The following is a 24,247-nucleotide window of genomic DNA, read 5'->3' as shown; positions in this document are numbered from 1 at the left end:
CATCCTCACATCATTAGTAACCTTATAGGATCCAAAAGGTGGAATAAGTATGTTAACATTTAAAGTGCTTTCATTTTTCTGGAGTACTTTGCATCTCTCCTTAGCCTTCATCATACTTTCTTTTATTTACATCTCTATATCCCCAGAATTTAGCACAAAATAGGTGATTAGTAAATGTTTCTTGGCCACAAGTGAGAAAGCAGGAAGGCCTATAGGGAAAAAAGGGAGGGGGATGTGGAGGGAGAATTTATTTTGCCCTTTTCTTGAGAGAGTATATTACAGCTTGTGTCTTTCCAAGCCCATAGGAGAGATGAGAATGTGAAATGAGTCAATTCTTCCAGAATACCAGGAGCCCCCATGAGGAAATATCACCCTGGCACTTTGGAGAACTGCAATAACTCTTTCAGGCCAAAGAGATTCATTCAGTAAATGAGTTTTTGGTGCATGAAGAGTTTATGAAAAAAAAAGACTTTACAAGCAGTACTGGAAGCTCAGAATGCTTGTCATTAAAGCCTTAAACACATCCTTTTATTGCTATTCAGACCTATGATCTCAATCACACAGGGGAACTTCTGATATGAAAACTTTTACACACACACACACACACACAATGGTAACTTAGCTCTAACTTTGCAGCTCAAAGAGTGGACTGAGGAGCTGATTTACCCATCACATAGTGTCAGAGAAAGGACTTGAACCCAGGTCATCCTGACTCCAAAGCCAGCATTCTATCAATGGCCATATTCTTCTAAAGGTAAGATACTTGTGGAAAATGGTGATGAGAGGGGCGGCCAGGTGGCTCAGTGAGTAAGAGCACAGGCTCCAGTGTCGGGATGACCTGGGGATCAAATCTGGGCTCAGATACTTAGCACCACACCCAGAAATAACTGGTTGTGTAATCTAGAGCAAGTTACTTAACCCTAATTGCTTTAAAAAAATGGTGAAGAGAACTACAGACAACAATTCTTACTTGGTAATAAATTATATAAATGAGAAAGTGAAATTTTGATATCGAATGCCTTTTTTTCCCCACCTACCTTCTCTAGTTCTGTCCCCTGCAATTTAATGGAGGGGAAAGCAGGAAAGAAGCAAAAGAATGTTTGTGCAATCCTACTGCATTGGAGATGTGAAGCTCTGCCAAATCTACTCTTCCCCCAGCTTAACAGTACAATCCCCAGGGGAAGCCAAGTGAGCTACTAATGTAGCAGTGGACCACTTTCCCATCACTTTGGCCTTTTCTGTACATATATACTTGAATCCTGGGTATAGTGTTGAGGTCAATTCAATTCAAGTAACATTTATCAAATACCCACTTGGGCAGTGGCACATTGTAATAGGCACTGATGGAGATTCAAAGTTTAGATGAGAATGATTCCTGCTCTCATGGAGCTTTAAGTCTAGTGCTGAAAGTGCATTTGAATATTGCAAAAAAAGTCTGCCTGCCCATTTTGCTGTTTAACTTGGCAGCTGCCACTTGCCCCATTCCCCCCCCCAGGACACAGAGAATAAACAGACACTACATACCTCCTCCATGGCTCTGGCAGAGGTAAGGGAATCGCCACACATTTCCTAACCCCACACAGAAGCCGACGCAGGTTAGCATGTATTGAGCCTTGTTGTCCCATTTGGGTCTTGAATTTGCCTCTTCTTTTTCAATGGTCTCAAGCTCATCAAGTGTCGTTATTCTATTCTCCAAGCCGGGATTGGGTAGCACAAGCCTCACCATGGTGTGATTTTCCTAGGACCTGATTCCACTAGCCCAAGCAAAGTCTTTACCAGGCAGTCAGTGAGATAGGGCAGTCTGAGGGGAGTGGAAGCTCTAAGGGTTAGCTTCAGCTATTTATAGTGAACCTTTGACACTCTACCTCAAGCACCTGAGGCAGAAGGGAAGTGTCAGCAAATCATTTGATTCAGTAAGTCAACTCATTGCCCAGACACTTATTAATGCCTTATCTACCGAGACTCCTGCTGAACACCACACATTCAGCAATTCCAGATGGACCAAGTAAGGGGGCTATTTGCTTTGAAAAATATTGCTCTCCAAGGGAGTTATGAAATACACCCGGCCCCTCTTATTGTGCAAACTCAGGCATAGTACAGATTTAGTGCTGCTAGTTACAAAGAGTAAAAACCTCAGGTAGCATATAGCAAATTTAGTACTCCAGGGGGAGGAGAAAGCCAAGGCAAATAGACCATATCTTGCAACCTTTCCCGCTGGCCAATTAAATGCTGGATTGCCTTCATCAGCAAAACAAACTGTTTTCCCCTGGGACTACCTATTCCTCTACCCCCTTCCAACACACGCCTCCTAGCTGGTCAAGGAAAGCCACCACACCCAAGACAGAGGAAGCACTGAATCCCTTACTCACTCTCCAAAGGTTCTATTTTCTCTGAGATCCAGTTACTAGATAATAACATTAAGCCCTTGTGGGTTGATGCAGAATAATTCCCTCTAAATGAATCAGGCTGAGCTCATGAACTCTAGATGGAAAAGCACTGACCAGGAATCGAGTCATTTCCATCTGTGGAATTAGCAGCAGACTAGACGCCTAAACTACCTAAGGGGAGTGTTAGGCTTGTAAACAGCAAGAACCTTTTCTGAGGGAATCCACTTAAACTCTCTGGGACTCAAAGAACTCTTTAAGAGTTATCTATTTAATTAGTTAGGTTTTAAGCTGCCTAGGTGGAGGGAGTTTCCAAATCAGTGAAATTACAGATCATGAATACATGGGCTGCAGTGGATAGAGGGCTGGAGTCAGGAAGACTCATCTTCATGAAATCAAATCTGACCTCAGATACTTACTAGCTGTGTGACCCTGGGCAAGTCACTTAACCCTATTTGCCTCAATTTCCTCATTTGAAAAATGAGTTAGAAAAGGAAACGGCAAACCACTCCAGTATCTTTGCCAAGAAAACCCACAAAGAGTCAGGCATGACTGAAAAACAACTGAACTGAACAGCAAGTTAGTGTGTATATTCATGGACTGTGACAAAAAAACAGCCACTGAGACATGTTCTTGCTGAATCCACTGCTCACCTTAAGGAGATTGCAAACCTAGGAGGAAGTCTAGGAAGAGTTTGGAGCTTCAAGAGTTGGCCTCAGCTATTTATAGTGCACCTTTCCCATTGGACCTCAAGCACAACACAGTGGTAGAATATTTGAACCTTTATCCCAAGATATGTTTATTGCTCCCTTTAGGTACAGGATAAAAACAGCTCTTTTGTTGTTTTTCAAAAGAGCATCTATGAGCTATCTCTCCATTTAGTGAGATCTTCTTTCTGTCTTCTGCTTTAGTTTAAAAGGAAAATGTCAACATTGATACGATTCAGTCCCTCTTTAAAATGTCATTGACGGGTATTTCACATTTAGAGTGTCAATGTTTAAGCTAATACTTATAGGTAGTTTGAAAACTGCAGGATTCTTTGAAGAGTGACTTTACTGTATGCTCAAAGGATTCCTTCTATAGGTGGTAGCATCATAAATTTAGAGTCCAATTTGTTTATTTTACAGGTGAGAAAAACAACGCACAGAGACATTAAATGATTTACCGTGGTCACACAAGTAGTAAGCAGGATAAGTGAGATTTGAACTCAGGACCTCCTACCACTATTGATTGATTTTGATGATTCAAGAATTATATGAAAAATCATATCAACAACCATGTGAAAAATGCTCTCAACCACCAATAATTAGAGAAATGCAAATTAAAACAATTTTGAAGTTCCACTTAATTAATGCTCATCAGACTTGTAAAGAAAGAAGACTGAAAATTGAAAACTAAATGGTATTCACCTATTGGAGAATGACTAAACACATTTTAGTATATAGAGTGGAATATTATTATGACATGAGAAATGTTGAAATCGCTAGTTTCAGAGAAAAACTTGGGAGACCCCTATAAACTGATACAGAACAAAATAAGTAGAACTAGAACAATTTATACAGTAACCACATTATAGAGAAGAGCAACTTTGAAATACTTTAAAGCTCTGGTCATTATCATAATAGAATGCTTTTATTATATTTGCATATGAATTTTTTTGCAATTACTATTAATTATTTACTACATTACATTTATATACCAAAATTTGTAAGATTTGCAAAGCTCATTACATGTATTATCTCTTTTAATCCACACCAATTCTAAGAGATAGGTGCTGCTCTTGTCCCCATTTTATAGTAGAGGAAACTGAGGCAGACAGACATTAAGTGATTTATCTAAGGTCATGCAGCTAGTGGATATCTGAGGCCAGATTTAAAGCTGAGTCATCCTAACCTGAAGTTCAATGTACTTTTTTTTTTTGCAGGGGAGAAGGCAGGGCAATTGGGGCTAAGTGACTTATCCAAGGTTACACAGCTAGTAAGTGTTAAGTGTCTGGAGCCATATTCCAACTCAGGTCCTCCTGACTCCAGGGCTGGTGCTCTATTCACTGTGCCATCTAGCTGCCCTGTCAATGTACTTTCTGTTATGCCATTTAGCCGCCTCAATTCAATGAACTGTGAATCCAAAAGAATGAAGTGGAAACACACCATGTGCCTCCTGACAAAGATGGGATGAACCTAAAATGCATAAAGAGACAAAACATTTTCAGACACAGCCACTGTGGAAATTTGTTTTGCTAGATCTGTATTACTAAAGGTCTTCTTTTTCTTTTTTTAAAATTTTCATACTGGGGGTGAGGTAGTGGGAAGGACTTAAAAAAAGAAAAAAAATACTTTTCATTACATTCTGAGTAAAATAGGCAGCTGTGATATAGTAAAAAGGTTGCATGTAGATTTAAAATATGAAAACCTGAGTTTAATTCCAGTTCTGATGTGTACCAGCTGTGTGACCTTGGGTAACTCATTTCTGAGATTTGTCTCAGTCTCAAGGTTCCTTATCTATAAAACAGGAATAATAATATCTGGTCTACATTTCTTATGAAATTGCTGTGGGGTTCACATATAAAGTACTTTGTAAACCTTAAAGCACAATATAATGTCAATGATTATTATTTTTAAAATAATAAACAGCACATATTTTTAAAAGAAAAAAGAGTCTGCCTTGGACATGGTGAGCATCTCAACAACACTGCCAGAAAAAAAAAAAGAGAAAGAAATTGGTTATATTTTAATATACAAGAATTATGTAGTTACTGATATGAGAACAATTTATGAATAAGCTGTCTGCAATTGGGTCAATAATTTGTTAGAGCAAAGAGCAAATTAATGAAAAGTTAGAAGAAAGAATTAAAAATGAGAAAAAGATATGATCTTCAATTAAAACAACTTCAACTTGATCTATTTGCACAAGTTATTGAGGCTAAAAATGAGAAATGCATGGAGAAAAGGATATTGACCTATGCAAGGGTAATGGGATTTAAAGATCTTCCATGCCCCATTGGACTTGCTGACTTAGCAGGAAGGGGTGGAGCAATAGGAAGTGGAAGCCAAGCTAGAGTTCCTGCGGTGGCTAGCAGTGGCAGCTACGGTGGCAGCAGAAGCAGAGGCAGTGGCAGCGGAAGCGCAAACCGCTTTTTGAGTCAGCCAGAATTTCTGCTAAGGACTCCTGCTGAGGACTGCCAGGGGCCGGAGCTGCTGGGAGCACACTTCCTGGACGCTGGGTGGTTGCTGTGAGTGGGGAGAGGAGGACCTTTGCCTGAGGTAGCCTGTTCTGTTTTAAAGGCTTGAGAATGTGGGTGCTTTCTACTTTATCTACCTGTTCCAATTTCATAACTACTCTGATGGCTTTGACTTTCTGGTTTTGGGACTCAGTCTTTTGGTATTTTAATAAATGTTCTCTCTTTATCCCCCATATAGAAAGCCTGATATATTTTGTGATTGATAACTATACCAGCATATTTATAATTACCGTAGGCATTGTGAATATTGCATTGCTGATATAACCTTTGTAAGTTTTATAACAATTTTTAAAACTGCCTTAGAAAACATACGGTTTGCTTGTCAACAGGATATGGCAGCCACAGCAAAAATCAGTTTAAAACACAGACTTATTTGTAAATATTAAAGATAAATATAGTAGAAGATCATGAGAAGTATTCTTTCTTTTAAAAGTGAGAAATGGTGAAAGGAAAGTCCATTTTGAAGAAAACTTGATGAGAGACTCAATTAAGCAAAGTCATCCTAAGGGTATTTAAAAAAGGAAATTGGAAGTAGGAAAACTAACAGATAAAATGTAGAAAAGACCAGAATGGATTGTTAAAACAAACTCTTTTCCCCATCATGGGTAGTGGAGCCAATGCTTTTGAACTCTAAGAACACAGTTCCAAATATACTAACAGAAGTAGTAGAAATGGTGTTGAAAAGGAAATAGATTGAAAAAAGTAGCTAGACTAGTCCAAATATATTGAAAGGTCTGTGCTAGAGATAGCACAATTTTGAGGATGTTGAGGAATGGAGTCTCAATTATCTGAAGGAAGGGAAGATGACGAGAGAGTGGAAATATTCTTGGACCATATTGGTATGGTTTTCTTAAAAGTTATTAAGAAAATATGAGTGACTAGTGATCCATAGACCTATTATCTCCATCCATGTAATATTCTTATGTGGATAATCTACACATACAATCAGAGTATTCTTGATGAGAGTATTAGAAAGGAATAGTAGGACCTTGGGCAAGTCACTTAACCCCAATTGCCCTCCAAAAAAAAGGAAAAAAAATAAAAATAGAAAGGAATAGTAGGCTTTTCCAAGCAATATTCCATAGTAGACAACATCTAACTAAAAGATATTGCAAATAAAAAAATCACATGGTTCTTATTGTATGCTGACTACAGAAAACACTCAATATGGTAAAGCAAGCTTAAATACTTTTCTCCAACAAAGTGAGATACTATGTCAAATATACAAAAAGATAGAAAAGAGATGATTTTATTTGATTAGGGGTGAGGAACCTGTGGCCTCAAGGTCACATGTGACCCTCTAGGTCCTCAAGTGCTGCCCTTTGATTGAAGGGTGAAGTTTGGATTTGGTCAAAGGGCTGCACTTGAGGAGGTAGAGGGCAACAGGTAGCTTAGAGGCCACAGCTTCTCCAGGCCTGAAAAGGATCATTAACAGTAAGTGAAGCATAAAACAGATAAATGTACACTTACCAAATGTTTTGCCACTGTCACGGGGGAGATTCATTGCAAAATCAGGTTGAAAAGTGGTCTGGGGCAGCTAGGTGGCGCCGTGAATAGAGCACCGGCCCTGGAGTCAGGAGGACCTAAGTTCAAATTTGACCTCAGAAACTTAACACACACACACACTAGCTGTGTGGCCTTGGGCAAGTCACTTAACCTCAATTGCCCTACCTTCGTCTCTCCATAAAAAAAAGAAAAGTGTTTTTCTAGTAAGGATGGGTCCTCCAGATATTCTTCTTTGCAGATGACATTTTAGTGATTGCATCACACCATAGAAATCTGAAAAGCCTTCTAAAAGACATCTATAATCAATCTTTAGAGTGCTTTAGGTGCAACTCTTCACACATGCATACACACACAACACTTGAGTTAAGATGGCTCATTGTACAAACTATGATATGAAGTTGGAGGAACAATTTTAGAGTTCATTCATCAGGATGAGTTCATCTAGCACAAGTACTGCAAATAGACAATGAGCTGGGTTTAGAACAGAGCACGAGAAAGGGAGTGACTTAGATTGCCTTTGGGATGTTGCAAAGTTCTCCTGATCCCAAGTTTCTTTCTGAAACAAAGACCCATCCTTTTAATGCAATATTCTTCAAGTGATGTTTTGTGGCCACAATTATGGAAAATTACGATAGCCTCCAAAGAGGTAAGGTTAAGGATCGCCCAAAGAGTTCATGATAGATGTGAGCAGAGGCTAAAACATATTAGAAACAATAAATTGTGATGGGAAACTGGTGTAAAGGATCTCCTTAAAGAAATGTAGAGTTGAAAAAGATGAGTTAAGTGGATAGGAAGAGTAAGAAATAAGCAATGATGGGCAGCTAGGTGGCGCAGTGAGTAAAGCGCCAGCCCCCGAGTCGGGAGGACCCGAGTTCGGTTCCAGCCTCAGACACTTAACACCCACACAAAAAAACTAGCCATGTAACCTTGGGCAAGTTACTTAACCCCAGTTGCCCTCCAAAAGGCAAATAATAATAACAATAATAAACAATGGATGGACAACCCATGAACTTCATCTATTTCTTTGTGGTGTCCGATGAGCTTGAGGCAGCCTCTATCATACTGAATTGCACGCCCATTTTATGAATTTATGGATGAAAGTATCAGAGTAGAAGAAGGCATCAATAGGTTATGATGGCCATTTTTGGAGGGAATACATTGATAAAGTCACAGGTGAATTAAGGTAGTTGAGTAAGATACCTCAAGGAAACCTTTGGATTTAAGTTGGAGCTACTCTGGGGAAGCCTGGTGTTGCTCTAGGCCTGATTTTTCAAGACAATTAATTCATTATGGAAATTCCAGAAGAGTCCATATTATTCTAGGAGAATCCCAGTAATATCCCAGGTCACTCACTAGCATCTCCAAAATTTCTTCACACTTACAAGAGTCATGAGGGCCCAATACCAACACAGATCCTGAAATAGAATTATAGAATCATTAAGCTGTCAAAAATCTTAACCATAATGTAGTCCAAATCGTACCTAAATGGGAACCCTTTCTTCTCCGATAAGTGAAATTCATTACCTTACAAAGCAGAACATTCTGTTTCTGGTGAATTCTAATAGACAATTCTTTATGTTGCACTAAAAGGTGTCTCTTTGCCACTCCAACCCATTGGTTCTAATTCTGCCCTTAGAGTTAGGCAGAAGAAGCCCAATCCCCTTTCCATGAAACAAATATTTGAAGGCACCTGTTAGGTTTGTTCCAATTCTTCTCTAGGCTAAACACCCCCCAGTTCCTTCATTTTTATATGATACTCTTGACTACCCTCAACCTTCTTCTGACCTTGTTCCTCTTGGTCTGTGTTCCTCCTAACAAGTAGCACTCTGAACTGAAAACAATGCAATGGGACAATTGCCCCAGTTGTTCTGGCTACCAACTTCTCCTGGGGTCTGCAGAGTTGCAACAATGCTGCAGACCCGTAGACCCTGGCATTTAGAGTGTGGATCAGATGATGCCTACTTTAGTGCTTGCCTCTTTTAGTCAGCTGATTACAAGCAAATTAGTGGTCACTTAGCCCTTCTGAAAAAAGGGACACAAATAGTTCTGGCATGAATAGATTTTGTAATATTGTGTTTTCCCCTTTTGGAGCTAATTTAGACATATTAGGCTTAAAGCAAACATCATAAAGAAGAAATCATTTTATACATATATATATATATTTGTAGCAACACTTTATTTGTTGTAGCAAAGAATTTGAAATAAAGTGGGTGTCCATCAACTGTTAGTGAACTCAAGAAATTATAGTATATGAATGTAATGTGATTGCACCATAAGAAATTGTGAATGGGACAGATTCAGGGAAGTCTGGGAGAATTTGTATGAAGTGATTCATAATGAAGGGAGCAGAACACAAAGAATAATTTATAAGATAACTACAACATTATAAAGGAAAAAAAACTGTGAAACACGGCAGAACCATCAACACAATGATCAATCATATCTCCAGAAGACTGATGATAAATCATGCTTCCCACCTCCTGGCAAAGAACCTGAAATAAAGAGTGAGAAACATTTTCACTGATGGTCAAGATACAGATTTATTTTGCATGATAATAATTACTTGTTGCAAAGAAGAGTTTTTATGTAGGAAGGGGAATAGTTGGAAAAAAGGTTAGTGATAGTGATAGGGAAAAAAGAAACAAGGTCAATGAATAATTTTTTAAAAAAGAAAAGAGCAGAAGAAAGTTCAAAAAGGGACCCAGACAAATAGGGCATTGTTGTTGTTATTGTATTAAATTTGAAATATACTCTCCAAAAAGGGAAGAAAAGGCCATCAAGCTGAAAGCGTTATTTGGGGACCTTGACTCATTTATACTTCTAAATAACCCTTAGTAAATGAAAACTGAAAGTCAGAGATAAATAGCCACAGACAGCACAATTCAGTACCAACAGGCTCATCTCAGTCTCAAGAAGCAGTCAATAAGTTCAAGCCTACTTGTGAATGTTCTTTTGGCATCTGCCCAGCCCTAGACAATGTTATGTATTTTTCACTTGCTGAGGGAAGGGATTTGGGGAGAATTGTTAATAATATTATTTCCTCCCTCAGATTCTTTTATTGTGAGTAGTTTAATAATCATTCGAGAATGGGCATGGGAATGTGATCAGGGTGGTTTTGAAAGCAAAGTCTTCCTAATTTAGTTTCAGTCATGTCTTCATTGGTCAGTTACTCAATACAGTACAGCCCCAAGGCTAAAGAATGGTATCTTTCAACAAATATATTTTTAATCTGAAAGACTGTATGTGATTACTTGTGGTTTAATGGTTCCACTTGAGACTTAATAACATAATAGCATGTTAAATCTTGAAAGTTTGTAGACTTTGATCTTTATTACTGTTATCAAATATATCTTGGGTGCCAAGATAGTAGAAAATGCTTCCTTGACCATTGGGAATTATTGCTTTCCTGTGGAAGTTTACTTTCTCATGCTTCCTCTGCATAGCAAAGAGGCTGGATAAATTACTTTCCAGTTCCTGCAAACATTGGCATTTTAACTTCGTGGACAATGTAAATACATTTTACCTTTAGTTACCTATAGTAATGAGATTCAAAAATGACCTAAATATTATTGGAATATAATGAAATAGCTTAAAATAATCCCCAAATTATCCATTATTTCACCACCTTCTATGATAATTTCTTTATAGAGATGATAAAAGGTAAGGAAATTGATTGGTTTGAGTTTCACACCTTAAGTAGTAGAAAACCAAAAGTCTAGGTAAATAAAGAATTGACTATTGATGGGTAATGTGTGAATGAGAGCTGAGATAGTAGCATAACATTGAAGGTAAATTTGAAAATCCTACCCCAACCACTCAGCAATTCATTCATAGAACAAATTCAACACCTACTATGTATATGACATCATTCTGACTGCTTCTGGGAAATGGGAAGATCAATGAGGAATAGCTCCTCCCCTCCAAGAGCTTACAGTATAGGGCAAGGGTTCATAACTTGGAGTCTATCAGTTTGTGTTTTTGATATTTTAAGAACTATTTTAATGCAATTAATTTCTTTTGTAATTCTACACATTTTATTTAGGTACTTAAAAAACATTCTAGGGGGTGGAGTCAAAATGGCAGAGTAGAAGCAGGACCTCCCTGCAGCTCCGGCTTCCACCTTCTCCAATCCATGTAAAAGGGGACTCTAAACAAACTTTGGAGCTGTAGAACCCACAAAATGAAAGAGAAGCTAACCTCCCACTGAGGACAGCCTGGCAGGCCAGGAAGAATTGGCCAGCACAGCCCTCTGGGAGCCTAGCACAGGCCCTCCTGAGCCAGAGGTTTTAGCCCCAGGGCAGGCCTGACCAGCCACCAGCTAGAGGGACTCCAGATCACTAGCAGCTGTGGCCGTTTCCAGATTCATCAACACATAGATGCAAAGGACAAAGTGAGATGTCAGTGCAGTGTGGACTTTGGGACCAGTAGTTGGGAGAGCTTTGGCTTTTGCCCCCAGGGCAAGAAGCCACTGAGATGCCTGCACAGCCAGCCAGTGCCACTTGGCAGCTTCAGCTCCTGTCCTGCAGAGTGTAGGGGGACCAAGCGACCAGTCTGAGAGGTATTAGCTCTTTCTTTAACCTGCATGGATCTGGATTGCAGTATAGGGTGGAGGTCCTGGGGTGTGTTTCCAGCTTGCCAGAACATGTGGAGGCCTCAGAGAGGGCACCCAACTAATACCTCTGGCAGCTGAGAAAACCCCAGAGTTTGGGACGAAAGCTCCCCTGTCTGGTGGCAGAGTACTACTGTAGCAAAAAGCCCAGGGGTCAAGTGACTGAGGGGCAACATGACCAGACAAAGGAAGCAAAACAAACAGAAGACTCTAACATTAGACTCCTATTTTGGGGACAAAAAGGAGCAAAGCATGAAACAGGAGGAAGACAGTGAAGTCAGAACTCCTGCACCAAAAGCTTCAAAGGAAAATACAAGCTGGTTATAGTCCATAGAGAACCTTAAGAAGCAGATAAGAGAAGTGGAGGAAAAATTGGGAAGAGAAATGAGAATGATGCAAGAAAATCATGAAATGAGAGTCAACAGCCTGATTGAGGAAAATCATACCTTAAAAAATAGACTAACTCAAATGGCAAAAGAGGCTCAAAAAGGCAATGAGGAAAAGAATACCTTAAAAAGACAAATTTGCCAGATGGAAAAAGAATCTCAAAAGCTCACTGAGGAGAATCATTGCTTCAGAATTATATTGGAGCAAATGGAAGCTAATGACTCTATGAGAAATCAAGATGCTGTTAAACAGATCCAAACAAATGAAAGAATAGAAGGCAATGTGAAATATCTCATGGGGAAAACCACTGACCTGGAAAATAGATCCAGGAGAGACAACTTAAAAATTATTGGGCTACCTGAAAGCCATGATCAAAGTAAGAACCTAGAAATCATCCTCCAGGAAGTTCTCAAAGAAAACTGCCCTGATATTCCAGAACCAGAGAGCAAAATAGAGGTTGAAAGAATCCACCAATCACCTCCTGAAAAAGATCCCAAAAATAAAACTCCTAGGAATATTATAGCCAGGTTTTATATATAATCAGAATTTTATATATATTTTATATATAATCAGAATTCCCAGATTAAGGAGAGAATATTACAAGCAGCCAAGAAGAAACAATTTGAATATTGTGGAAACACAATCAGGATAACCCAGGATCTGGAAGCTTCTACACTGAGGGATGGAAGGGCTTGGAATATGATATTCTGGAGGTCAAAGTAGTTTAGTGTAGTGTAGTATAGTGTAGTGTAGTATAGTGTAGTGTAGTGTAGTGTAGTGTAGTGTAGTGTAGTGTAGTGTAGTGTAATGTAGTGTAGTGTAGTGTTCATTACCTAGGGAAATAGAAAGTAATTTAAGAGGTTATATTCTTATCTGTGAAATAATATAGGCACTACCTTTTAATAACTGTCACAATACCCTTTCTTGCCTCCTCCCCTGTTAAAAAAAAATCAAGGGTACCTGAAGGAGTAGCTCTTAGAGAGTGGCTACAAAGTCGAAGACTTCAAGGATGCTATTAATGCCCCAGGACTTTTAGGAATCTTTATTTGTTCTGGTCAAACTGGCCTCTTGGCTGTTCCCAGGGGACCCTGTTCCATCTCATGGGCTTTAGCCCCTTCCCCTACCTTAAGCGTTCTTCCTCCTTTCACCCACTTGTAGAATCCCTAGCTCCCTGCAAGGACCAGGTCAGGTACCACTTCCTATATAATGCCCCCACTTCTTAGTGTCCCTGTTTCCTCTCAGTTACTTTAAATCTACCTTGTACGTTTTTCTATTTAGTTATCTATGTATGTTCCCCCCAGCAGAATGTTAACTACTTGAAGGGACTGTTTCATGTATGTCTTTGTACCACCAATGCCTTATGGACAAGTAGGTGGCTAGAATGATGGACATAGAGTCGAGAGGACCTGAGTTCAAATTTGACCTCAGATGCTTATGAGCAGTGTGACCCTGGGCAAGTCACTTAACCTCATTTACTTCAGTTCCTCATCTGCCAAATGAGTTGGAGAAAGAAATGGCAAACCACTCCAGTATCTCTGCTAAGAAAACCCCAAATGGTCACAAAGAATTGGACACAACTGAAATGATTCAACAACAAACCTCCAATTCTTGACACATAGTAGGCCCTAAATAAATACTTGTTGAATAAGTAAAGATTCCTAAAAGCCCTGGGACATTAACAGCATCCTTAAAGTCTCCTACTTCGTGGCCACTCTCTCTGAGTTACTCCTTCAGTACGATTGATTTTTTTTTAATGGGGGAAGTGAGGCAGCTAAGTGGCAAAGTGAATAGAGTCCTGAAGTCAGGAGGACCTGAGTTCAAATCTGTCCTCAGACACTTAACACTTACTAGCCGTGTGACCTTGGGCAAGTCACTTAACTCCAATTGCCCTCCAAAAAGCAAATAATAATAATAAATAAATAAATAAAATGGGCTGAGGCAGAAAAGGATATTGTGACAGTTATTAAAAGGTAGTTCCTATATTATTTCACAGATAAGAATGTAACCTTTTAAATTACTTTCTATTTCCCCAGGTAATGAATATGAAATCAGTGTTAGTATTTTGGCTTGCTTTTTTGTTGTTACTATCACTACATTTTAAGCAGAATGTCTCCAATAATCCCAGGTAACAATTTAAAAGAAAATATCATGGGGAATCAGACCATTCATAAGCAAGAAGATTGATAGAAAAAAAAGGGGATGAGGAATTAGTTCAGCGGGACATTACGTACCAGAAGAGACCTATTATTTGGATAGCTAAGAATATTATTTTTGGTAGAGCCACAATTGTTCAGTAACCTATAGACTTAAGAGAGTTGCCTGAGGGTACTGAGAAATTCAGTTATTTGCCCAGGGTTATGCATTTGTCACATGCAGGACATGAAGGCAAGTCTTCCTGACTACAAGCCTAGCCTTCTATCCGCTGTCATCTCTGTAACTTTCCGCATCAAAATATCATTCCTCCATTACCACTCCAGTATTGTTATCTCCCCTAGTAGAATTCTTTGAGAGCAGGGATTGTCTTTGCCTTTGCAGCAGTCCTTGGCACATTATAAGCTTATATTCATGCTTTCTTCATTCATTCATTCACTATGCCATGCTTACCCTCAGTGAGGGAGAATATAAAGAGAATTATCTTTTCTTTTCTTTTTTTTTCAGGTTATAAAAAAGGATTGTATTGGATGAAATGGACAATGGGCAAAAGGAAACAAAACCAAACAAGAAAAAGAAAGAGAGCAGGTAATTTGCTTCAATCTGCATTCAAACTCTGTTCTTTCTAGTTCTTTCTCTGAATGTAGACATCTCTCTCCATCATGAGTCTTTTGGAGTTTACTTACAGCCCTGCATTGCTGAAAGGAGTCCAGTCTATCAAAGTTGGTCATCACACATACATTGTATCTGTAATTGTGTACAAATTTTTCCTGGTTCTCACTCAGCATCAGTTCATATAAGCCTCTCCAGGTAAATATGAAGTCCATCTGTTCTTCATTTCTTATGGTGCAATAGTATTCCATTACATTCATATACCATAACTTGTTTAGCCATTCCCCAATTGATGGGCATCCCCTTAATTTCCAATTCTGTGCCACTACAAAAAGAGCAGCTATAAATATTTTTGTACATGTGGGTCTTCCTCCCGCTTCTATGATCTCTTTGGGATACAACCCTAGGAGTGGTATTGCTGGGTCAAAGGATATGAAGTTACTTATAGCCCTTTGGGCGTAGTTCCAGATTGCTCTCCAGAATCGTTGAATCAGTTCACAACTCCACCAACAGTGCATTAGTGTTCCAATTTTTCCACATTCTCTCCAGCATTTATCATTTTCCTGTTTTGTCATCTTAGCCAATCTGACTGGTGAGATGTGGTACCTCAGAGTTGTTTTGATTTGCATTTCTCTAATCAATGGTGATTTAGCATTTTTTCATATGCTTATAGATATCTTTAATTTCTTCCTCTGAGAACTACCTCTGAGAACTTCCTCTGAGAACTACCAAAGGATATGAACATATCCTTTGACCACATATCAATTGGGGAGTGATTTGTATTCTTTTATATTTGCCTCAATTCTCTGTATATTTTAAAATGAGGCCTTTATCAGAGACATTGGTTGTAAAAATTCTTTCCCAATTTCCCACTTCCCTCTTAATCTTGGTTGCATTGGCTTTGTTTGTACAGAAGCTTTCAATTTCATGTAATCAAAGTTATCCATTTTGCATTTTATACTGCTCTCTAATTCTTGTTTGGTCATGAAGTCTTTCCCTCTTCATAAATCTGACAGGTAAACTATTCCTTGCTTTCCCAGATTACTTACAGTATCATCCTTTATACCTAGATAATGCACACATTTAGACTTAATTTTGGTATGCAGTATTAGATAATGGTCTATGCCCAGTTTCTGCCATACTACATTCCAGTTTTCCCAGCAGTTTTTGTCAAATAGCGAGTTCTTATCACAAAAACTGGGGTCTTTGGGTTTATCAAAGAGTAGATTATTATAGTCATTGCCTACCGAGTCTCCTGTACCCATTCTATTCCATTGATCCACTGCTCTATTCCTCAGACAGTACCAAGTAGTTTTGATGACTGCTGCTTTATGATACAGATTAAAATCTGGTAGCATTTCTTTTCATTAATTCCCTTGATATTCTGGGCCTTTTGTTCTTCCAAATGAATTTTGTTACTATTTTTTGTAGCTCTATAAAGTAATTTTTTGGTAATTTGATTGGTATGGCACTAAATGTGTAATTTAATTTAGGTAAAATTGTCATTTTTATTATATTAGCTCTTCCCAGCCATGAGCAATTGATGTTTTTTCAATTAGTTAGATCTGACATTATTTGTGTGAAAAGTGTTTTGTAATTGTGTTCATATAAGTCCTGAGTTTGTTTTGGCAGGTAGATTCCCAAATATTATAAAATGTCTACAGTAACTTTAAATGGGATTTCTCTTTCTATCTCTTGCTGTTGGATTTCATTAGAAATACACAGCAATACTGAGGATTTATGTGGGTTTATATTATATCCTGCAACTTTGCCAAATTTATTTATTGTCTCAAGCAATTTTTACTTGATTCTTTAGGATTCTGTAAGTATATCATCATATCATCTGCAAAGAGTGATAACTTGGTCTCTTCTTTGCCTAATTTGATTCCTTTGATTTCTTTTTCTTCTCTAATAGCTATTGTGAACATTTCTAGTACCAGATTGAATAAGAGGGGTGATAGTGGACACTCTTGTTTCACTCCTTATCTTATTGGAAATGCTTCCAGCTTCTCCCCATTACATATAATACTTGCTAATGGCTTTAAATAGATGCTACTTATTATTTTAAGGCAGGCTCCATTTATTCCTATACTTTCTAGTGTTTTTAATATGAATTGATGTTGTACTTTGTCAAAAGCCTTTTCTGCATCTATTGAGATAATCATGTGGTTTTTGCTAGTTTTATTGTTGATATGATCAGTTATATTGATGGTTTTCCTAATATTAAACTATCCTTGCATTCCTGGAATAAATGCTACCTGATCAAAGTGTATTATTCTTGTGATAAGTTGCTGTAGTCTTTTTGCTAATATTTTATTTAAAATTTTTTCATCTATATTCATGAGGTAAATTGGTCTATAATTTTCTTTTTCCATTTTATCTCTTCCTGATTTAGGTATCAGTAGCATGTTTGTGTCATAAAAAGAATTTGGTAGGACTCTTTCACTAATTTTCCCAAATAGTTTGTAGAGTATTGGAATCAATAGTTCTTCAAATGTTTGATAGAATTCACTAGTAAATCTGTCTGACCTTGGAGATTTTTTTTTTCTAGGGAGTTCACTGATGGTTTGTTCAATTTCTTTTTCTGAAATGGGGTTATTTAAGTAATTTACTTCCTCTTCAGTTAATCTGGGCAACTTGTATTTTTGTAAATATTCATCCATTTCACTAAGATTGTCAAATTTATGTGCATATAACTTGGCAAACAATTCCTAATTATTGTTTTAATTTCCTCTTCATTGGAGGTAGATTCACCCTTTTCATTTTTGATACTTATAATTTGGTTTTCTTCCTTCTTTTTTTTATCATATTGGCTAAGGGTCTATCAGGTTTATTGTTTTTTTTTTTTTCACAAAACCAGCTCTTAGTTTTATTTATTAATGTTTCCTTAAATTCAATTTTATTAATCTCTCCTTTGGTTTTCATTATTTCTAATTTAGTATTTAATTGCAGGTTTTCAATTTGTTTTTTTTTCTAGCTTTTTTGGCTGTGTCCAATTCATTGACCTCCCTTTTCTCTAATTTATTCATGTATGCACTCAGGGATATAAAATTTCCCCTAAGAGCCGCCTTTACTGCATCCCACAAATTTTGGTATGTTGTCTCATTATTGTCATTCTCTTGAATGAAGTTACTGATTGTTTCTATAATTTCTTGTTTGACCCACTCATTCTTTAGGATTAAATTGTTTAGTTTCCAATTAGTTTTTAGTCTATCTTTCCATGGCCTCTTATTGCATATGATTTTTATTGCATCATGACCTGAGAATGATGCATTTAATATTTCTGCCTTTCTGCACTGAATTGTGAGGTTTTTATGCCCTAGTACATGGTTGATTTTTTTGTATGTGCCATGTACCTCTGAGAAGAAGGCATATTCTTTTTTATACCCATTCAGTTTTCTCCAGAGATCTATCATACCTACCCTCTCTAAAATTCTATTCACCTCCTTAACGTCTTTCTTGTGCATTTTGAGGTTGGATTTATCAAGTTCAGAGAGGGGGAGATGAAGGTCCCCCACTAGTATAGATTTGCTATCTATTTCTTCCTCTAATTCCCTTACCTTGTCCTCTAGGAATTTGGATGCTATTACCACTTGGTGCATATATGTTAAGTAAAGATATTGCTTCATTCTCAATTATGCCTTTTAGCAGGATATAGTTTTCTTCCTTATCTCTTTTAATTAGATCAATTTTTGCTTTTGCTTTATCTGAGATAAGGATTGCTACCCTTGCTTTTTTTACTTTAGCTAATGCATGACATACTTTACTCCAGCCTTTTACCTTTACCCTGTGTGTATCCCTCTGTTTCAGATGTGTTTCTTGTAAAAAGCATATTGTAGGATTATGGTTTTTAATCCATTCTGCTATCCACCTCCGTTTTATGGGAGAGTTCATCCCATTCACATTCACAGTTATGATTACTATCTGTCTCTTTCCTTCCATCCTATTCCCTCTCCTGTTTATGCTTTTATTTTTCTCCCCTTCTCCCTTCCCTTCCTTAAGAGTTTTCCTTTTAACTACTGCCTCCCTCAGTGTTCCCTTCTTATCAGCCCCCCTCCCTTTTTCTCCCCCTTTCCCCTTACTTCTTCCCTCTCTTCTAACCACCTCCCCTTTAGTAGCCCTTCCCCCCTCCTACTCCCTGTAGAATATGATAGATTTTTATATTTAATGTAGTATGTTATTTCTCCTTCGAACCAAGATTGACAAGAACAGATCTCATGTAAAGCTCCTCTCCCTCCCCTCTTTTCCTCTATTATGATACATTTTGTGTCTCTTCTCAGTAGAGTCCTTTATGCTTAACTGGTTGTGTTATTCCCTCCTTGCACCAGTGCCAATGAGGGAAAAGCTCATATAATGCTCATCTCCCTCACTTCTTTCCCTCTATTATATTGTTTTTATGCCTCTTTGTGTGGCATAATTTATCTTTTTCCTCTTCATTCTTTCCTCTTCTTCCATTGCAGTCCCTTTGTAGCCCTTAATAAGGTTTTTTAAATCATCATTTTGTGTAATTTATCCCCATACCCTCTACTTGTCTATAAGCAGTTTGCTCTTATTAAATAATAGTGTGTGTGTTTTCCTTGTTTACCTTTCCATGTCTCTTTGCATCTTGTAATTGGAGGTTAAATTTTCCATTGAGCTCTGGCTTTTTCATCAGAAAAGTGTAGAAATCTGTTATATCATTGAATGACCATCTCCTTGCCTGGAAGAATATGTTCAGTTTTGCTGGATAGGTGATCCTTGGTTGTAACCTGAGCTCTTTTGCCCTGAGGAAAATTGTATTCCACTTCCTCCGATCTTTCAGTGTAGAGGCTGCCAAGTCCTGCTCAATCCTCACTGTAGTTTCTCGATATTTAAATTGTTTCTTTCTGGCCATTTGTAGTATTTTCTCCTTTACCTGGTAGTTCTGGATTTTGGCCACAACATTTCGTGGGATTTTCAGTTTGGGATCTCTTTCAGGAGGTGTCTGGTGGATTCTCTCGATTTCTATTTTACCTTCTGGTTCAGGTATCTCAGGGAAGTTTTCCTTGATGAGCTCTTGGAAGATGTTGTCCAGGCTCATTTTTTCATCATGATTTTCCAGTAGGCCTATGATTCTCAGATTATCTCTCTTAGATCTGTTTTCCAGGTCAGTTATTTTTCCATTGAGATATTTTACTCTTTTTCTAATTTTTCATTTTTGATGTTTTGTTTGACTAATTCTTGGTTCCTCATAGAGTTATGTGCTTCAATGTGGTTGATTCCAGTTTTTAGCAAATTATTTTCCTCAGCTAGTTTTTTGAACTTTTTCATATCACACATTTTTCTTTTTAAGGAGCTGTTTTCTTCATTGTAATATTTTTCTAATTTTGCAATTTTGATCTTAAAAGAATTATTCATTTTATCTTCTATCTCTCTCATTTGGTTTTTAAAGTTCCTTTTGAGTTCATCTAAGAAAGCTTTCTGTGCCTGAGACCAGTTCCCTGTTGAGGCTTCAGCTGTGGGTGTGGAGTCATCACTCCCTCTCAATTTGGTTCCTTTCTCTCTTGATACTAGGACTCCAGAGTCTTTGTCTTTGCAGTCTGCTTTTTACCCATTTTGAGGCAGGGCCCTAACCATGCCCTTCCTCTAAGGTTCCCAAGCTTTTACTGTTTAAAATTTTTCCCTGGGGCAATATGTTTTCAGAGTGGGGGGGGGGGGATTGGAGCAGCTGGGGTTCACTCTGCCATCCTGGTCCCTGGAGGTCCAGATAGGGGCTTTTTAAATTTCTAGGCTGTGGATTGGCAGTCCCAGGAGTAGCTGCTGCCCCTGGCAGGGCCCCTGCATTTGACTCTTACCCTGCTCTGTCCAGTCCCAGTCCTGAAATGATAGGCCTGGCAGTGGCCCTTGTGGTTGGTTGGTGGGTCAACTTTCCGCCAGGTTGATCAGGCCTCGTCCAGGTCTCTGCATGCCACGGCGTCCGGGCCTCTGCAGTGCCCGGGGTTGTCTTCTGGGCCTCTGCCCCATCTTTTCTTATACTGCATCTGAGCATACTGCCCTGCAGTCATGTCCCTTAGCATCCTATTAGCATTTGTCTGCACCTCTTACTGTCTCACCACGTTCTAATTTTATCATCCTCATAGAGTTGCTATCCTAGCATTCTCAATCCAGAGATTCTCATGCTTGTCAAATTTGTCCAGTGATGCTGGGTTACTTCAAAGTTACCCAAGAACTACCAAGAGAGGGAGCAATGAAAATCTGGGAAAGTTAAAGAATGAAGATAAGCTCAAATGTGCAAATGAAGTCATGTAATACCCAACATTCTTCTGCTTTTGTCGTTGTCAAGAGGTCTGTACCTGTGATCTTATTGGTTTGTTTGTCAAACCCACACACAGCTTGCAACACTCCCAGTGCAGCTGAATCAGATTAAAATGCAACTAGGAAATATTTGACTCAGATGATATTAGTTGACTGGCAACAGGTACATACTATCAGTACAATAGATACATAATATTAATATAAAATTAATAAATATACTATGCAACATAATGTTAACTTGTGGTTTACTAAGCCAATATGCATAAAAATACAATACAATATAGATATTGCTAATTTGAGGTTTTCTAAGTCAATATGTGGCCCCCAGGAAACCATGTCAATTTGAGTTTGACACTATTAAGAGAACGTCCAGGAAAGGAAGCTCCCTTTACCAACTGTGCAACTTACAGTCTTAAAAAGTTTCCTAAAAGTACTGAGGAGGCAGCTAAGTGACTCAGTGGATAGACTACTGGAGTCAGGAAGACCTGAGTTCAAATCTGGCCTTATACACTTACAGCAGCTGTGTGACCCTGGGCAAGTCACTTAACCTCTGTTTGCCTTGATCCACAGGAGAAGGAAATGACAAACCACTCCAGTATGTTTGCCAAGAAAACAGCATGGGAAGAGTTGGACATGACTCAACAACAACAACACCAATAAAAGCACTAAGAATTAAATGAGTTGACCAAGGTAATAGAACCAGTAGGAATCAGAGGTAAGACTTGAATCCAGAGGCTCCTGGCTTTGTGGCCAGCACTGTTTCCACTATGCTATGCTGTCTCTTTCAGAAGGTCTGATGCATCTAAATTCAACACTAATTGAAACAGAGAATCAGGCTTGGACTCAGTCTTGTATGCAGTGTGCACGTTCTCGGGAAATTTCTTGGACAAAGGACCATTGTATCTTTTACTCTCACTCATGCTTAGTGATTAACCAGGCTTGATATGTATGTGACTGATAAAAAAGAAGTTGCTATATTTAACTTGGCTGTTCTTCTAAGTTATTATCAACATGGAGGCTGAGTTATCGGGAGCTCTAGTTAGTTGTTAGTACCTTGAAGTCTTTGAGATAAACTAAGATCAGGCGTGGATTGGATTTTTGCCTCCATGTCAATATTAAAGTTAAAAGAGTAGTATCAATAACAACTATGATAAGGGAGGAAGCTATGGTGTAGTGTAATGGTCTCCAAGGATTTTGAGTGGACCCCATAATAAAATATTTTTGCACATACAACCCTAATATATTGTTTATTTTATAATATTTATATAATATAATGTATAATATTTCAAATATTTATATAATATATTTATTAAACACAGAGGAAATATCTCGTAGTGGATAGAGAGATGGTCTTAGCATCAGGAAGATCTGTGTTCAAGTCTCACCTTTGACACATATGGGATATGTGACCCTGTCTAAATCACTTAATCTCAGTGTCCTAGACCATTGGTATAAAACTTAAATAGAAAAAGGTCCCGAAGGATTGGGGCAGCTAGGTGGTATGGTGGATAGAACATCAGCCCTAGAGTCAGGACAAAACTTCTTCCTGAGTTCAAATCCAACCTCAGATACTTACTAGCTGTGTAACCGTGGGCAAGTCACTCAACCTTGTTTGTCTCAGTTTCCTTGCCTGTAAAGTAAGTTGGAGATGGAAATGGCAAACCACTCCAGTCTCTTTGCCAAGAAAACCCCAGATGGGGTCATGAAGACACAACTGTAGAACAACAGCAACATAAGGATCCCTGCAGGCTGCATATTGACTTAGTTTTTAAATATAATCTATGTTTTATCATATTTTTATTTGTCAATCATATTTTAACCTGGTTCAAACGCACTTGGGAGTGTTATGGGCTGCATGTTTGACCCTTCTGCTTTAAGCTACTCTCTGAGAGTGCAAGTCACAAATAAGGTGCTGATCCACCCTGTTAGAGGAAGTTTCCTGATCAATTCTCTGTGTCAGTGAAATCATAGTCTGGTCCAAAGTGAATTAGACACATTCACTATTAAACTAATATATCATATACATTGTAAAATATACAAGAATAGAAATTAAAATGACATAAAGATGAGATGATATTCTAAAATTAATTTTATGTTATTTTAATGGCACAAAACTGTCTAGTTCTCACTAAGTATTATTATTATTATTATTATTATTATTATTATTTTGGCAGTTTTTTTGGAGGGGGGAAGGTAGGGCAATTGGGGTTAAGTGAATTGCCCAAGGTCACACAGCTATTTTCTGTGTTAACTGTCTGAGGTTGGATTTGAACTCAGGTCCCCCCAACACCAGGGCTGGCACTCCATTCACTGTACCACCCAGCCACCCCAACTAAGTATTATTCTTAATACAACATTGATTACTAATGTTATTTTAGCAAGAGAAATATATTGAACATACTTCCTTTTTAAAATCTTAACAGTTTGTTGTTTTAATGCCTATAATAGCTGAAAAAGATGTCTCAAAAAGATATAGAGATCCAAATGGAAGAAATGCATCATTTACTGTACTTACTAAATCATGATACTAATTTTCTAGGCTCATCCACCAATTATGAAAAAATGTTTGTTGATATTCAGCTAAGAAGTTTCTATCTTCCCTGATGCCAATTCAGCTGTTCTTGAAACTTCATTGGAAGTTGTCGAAGTTTCTATATTAAACAAATGGGTTAATAACCCACAAACACCATGTTTGAAAGCTTTTTAAAGGGATTCCACTTCCAATTTTTAAAATATACATATATGAAAGTTTTATAGGTAACATTTTTTATATCATTTTAACAACAAAAGTTTGGTTTTCAAATATTCTCTTCAGTTGAAACCTCAAGGCACAATATATACTAAGTCTCATTGTCAATTATGCTGAATATTAATCTCTATTTCAAATGATCTTCCTGATAATTTCACATTTTGGTTGATTTTTTTTTGTTATATCTGATTAGCTTATCATTGTTTTAACCTCATCATGCTACTGACAAAGAGTTCCTAACATGAAGTGGGAAAGTCTAAGCTCTACCATTTTATTGCTGTTCAATTGTCCTCACTTAATATTATTTTAAATCCCTGTTTTCTTTGAAAAAATCTTTT

The 24,247-nt window shown here is 37.9% G+C and overlaps 1 protein-coding gene across 1 annotated transcript in view; it reads right to left on the bottom strand.

Annotated features, from left to right (window-relative positions):
* SLC6A19 (solute carrier family 6 member 19) overlaps positions 1-1,810 on the bottom strand; it is a 48,038-nt gene extending 46,228 nt beyond the window's left edge. Inside the window, exon 1 of the mRNA XM_069076377.1 lies at positions 1,525-1,810. Within this exon, the coding sequence (XP_068932478.1) occupies positions 1,525-1,726 (202 nt within the window). The 5' untranslated portion in view covers positions 1,727-1,810. The remainder of the gene's footprint in view (positions 1-1,524) is intronic.
* Between the last annotated feature and the right edge of the window lie 22,437 nt (positions 1,811-24,247).

The sequence above is a fragment of the Petaurus breviceps genome, unplaced genomic scaffold, assembly GCF_028583685.1.
Source record: "Petaurus breviceps papuanus isolate PSGF00001 unplaced genomic scaffold, PetGlider_PUasm1.0 151, whole genome shotgun sequence".
NCBI classification, from domain to species: Eukaryota; Metazoa; Chordata; class Mammalia; order Diprotodontia; family Petauridae; genus Petaurus; species Petaurus breviceps.
Note: the sequence above shows the minus strand (reverse complement) of the source record. Positions and strands in the feature narration are given on the sequence as shown.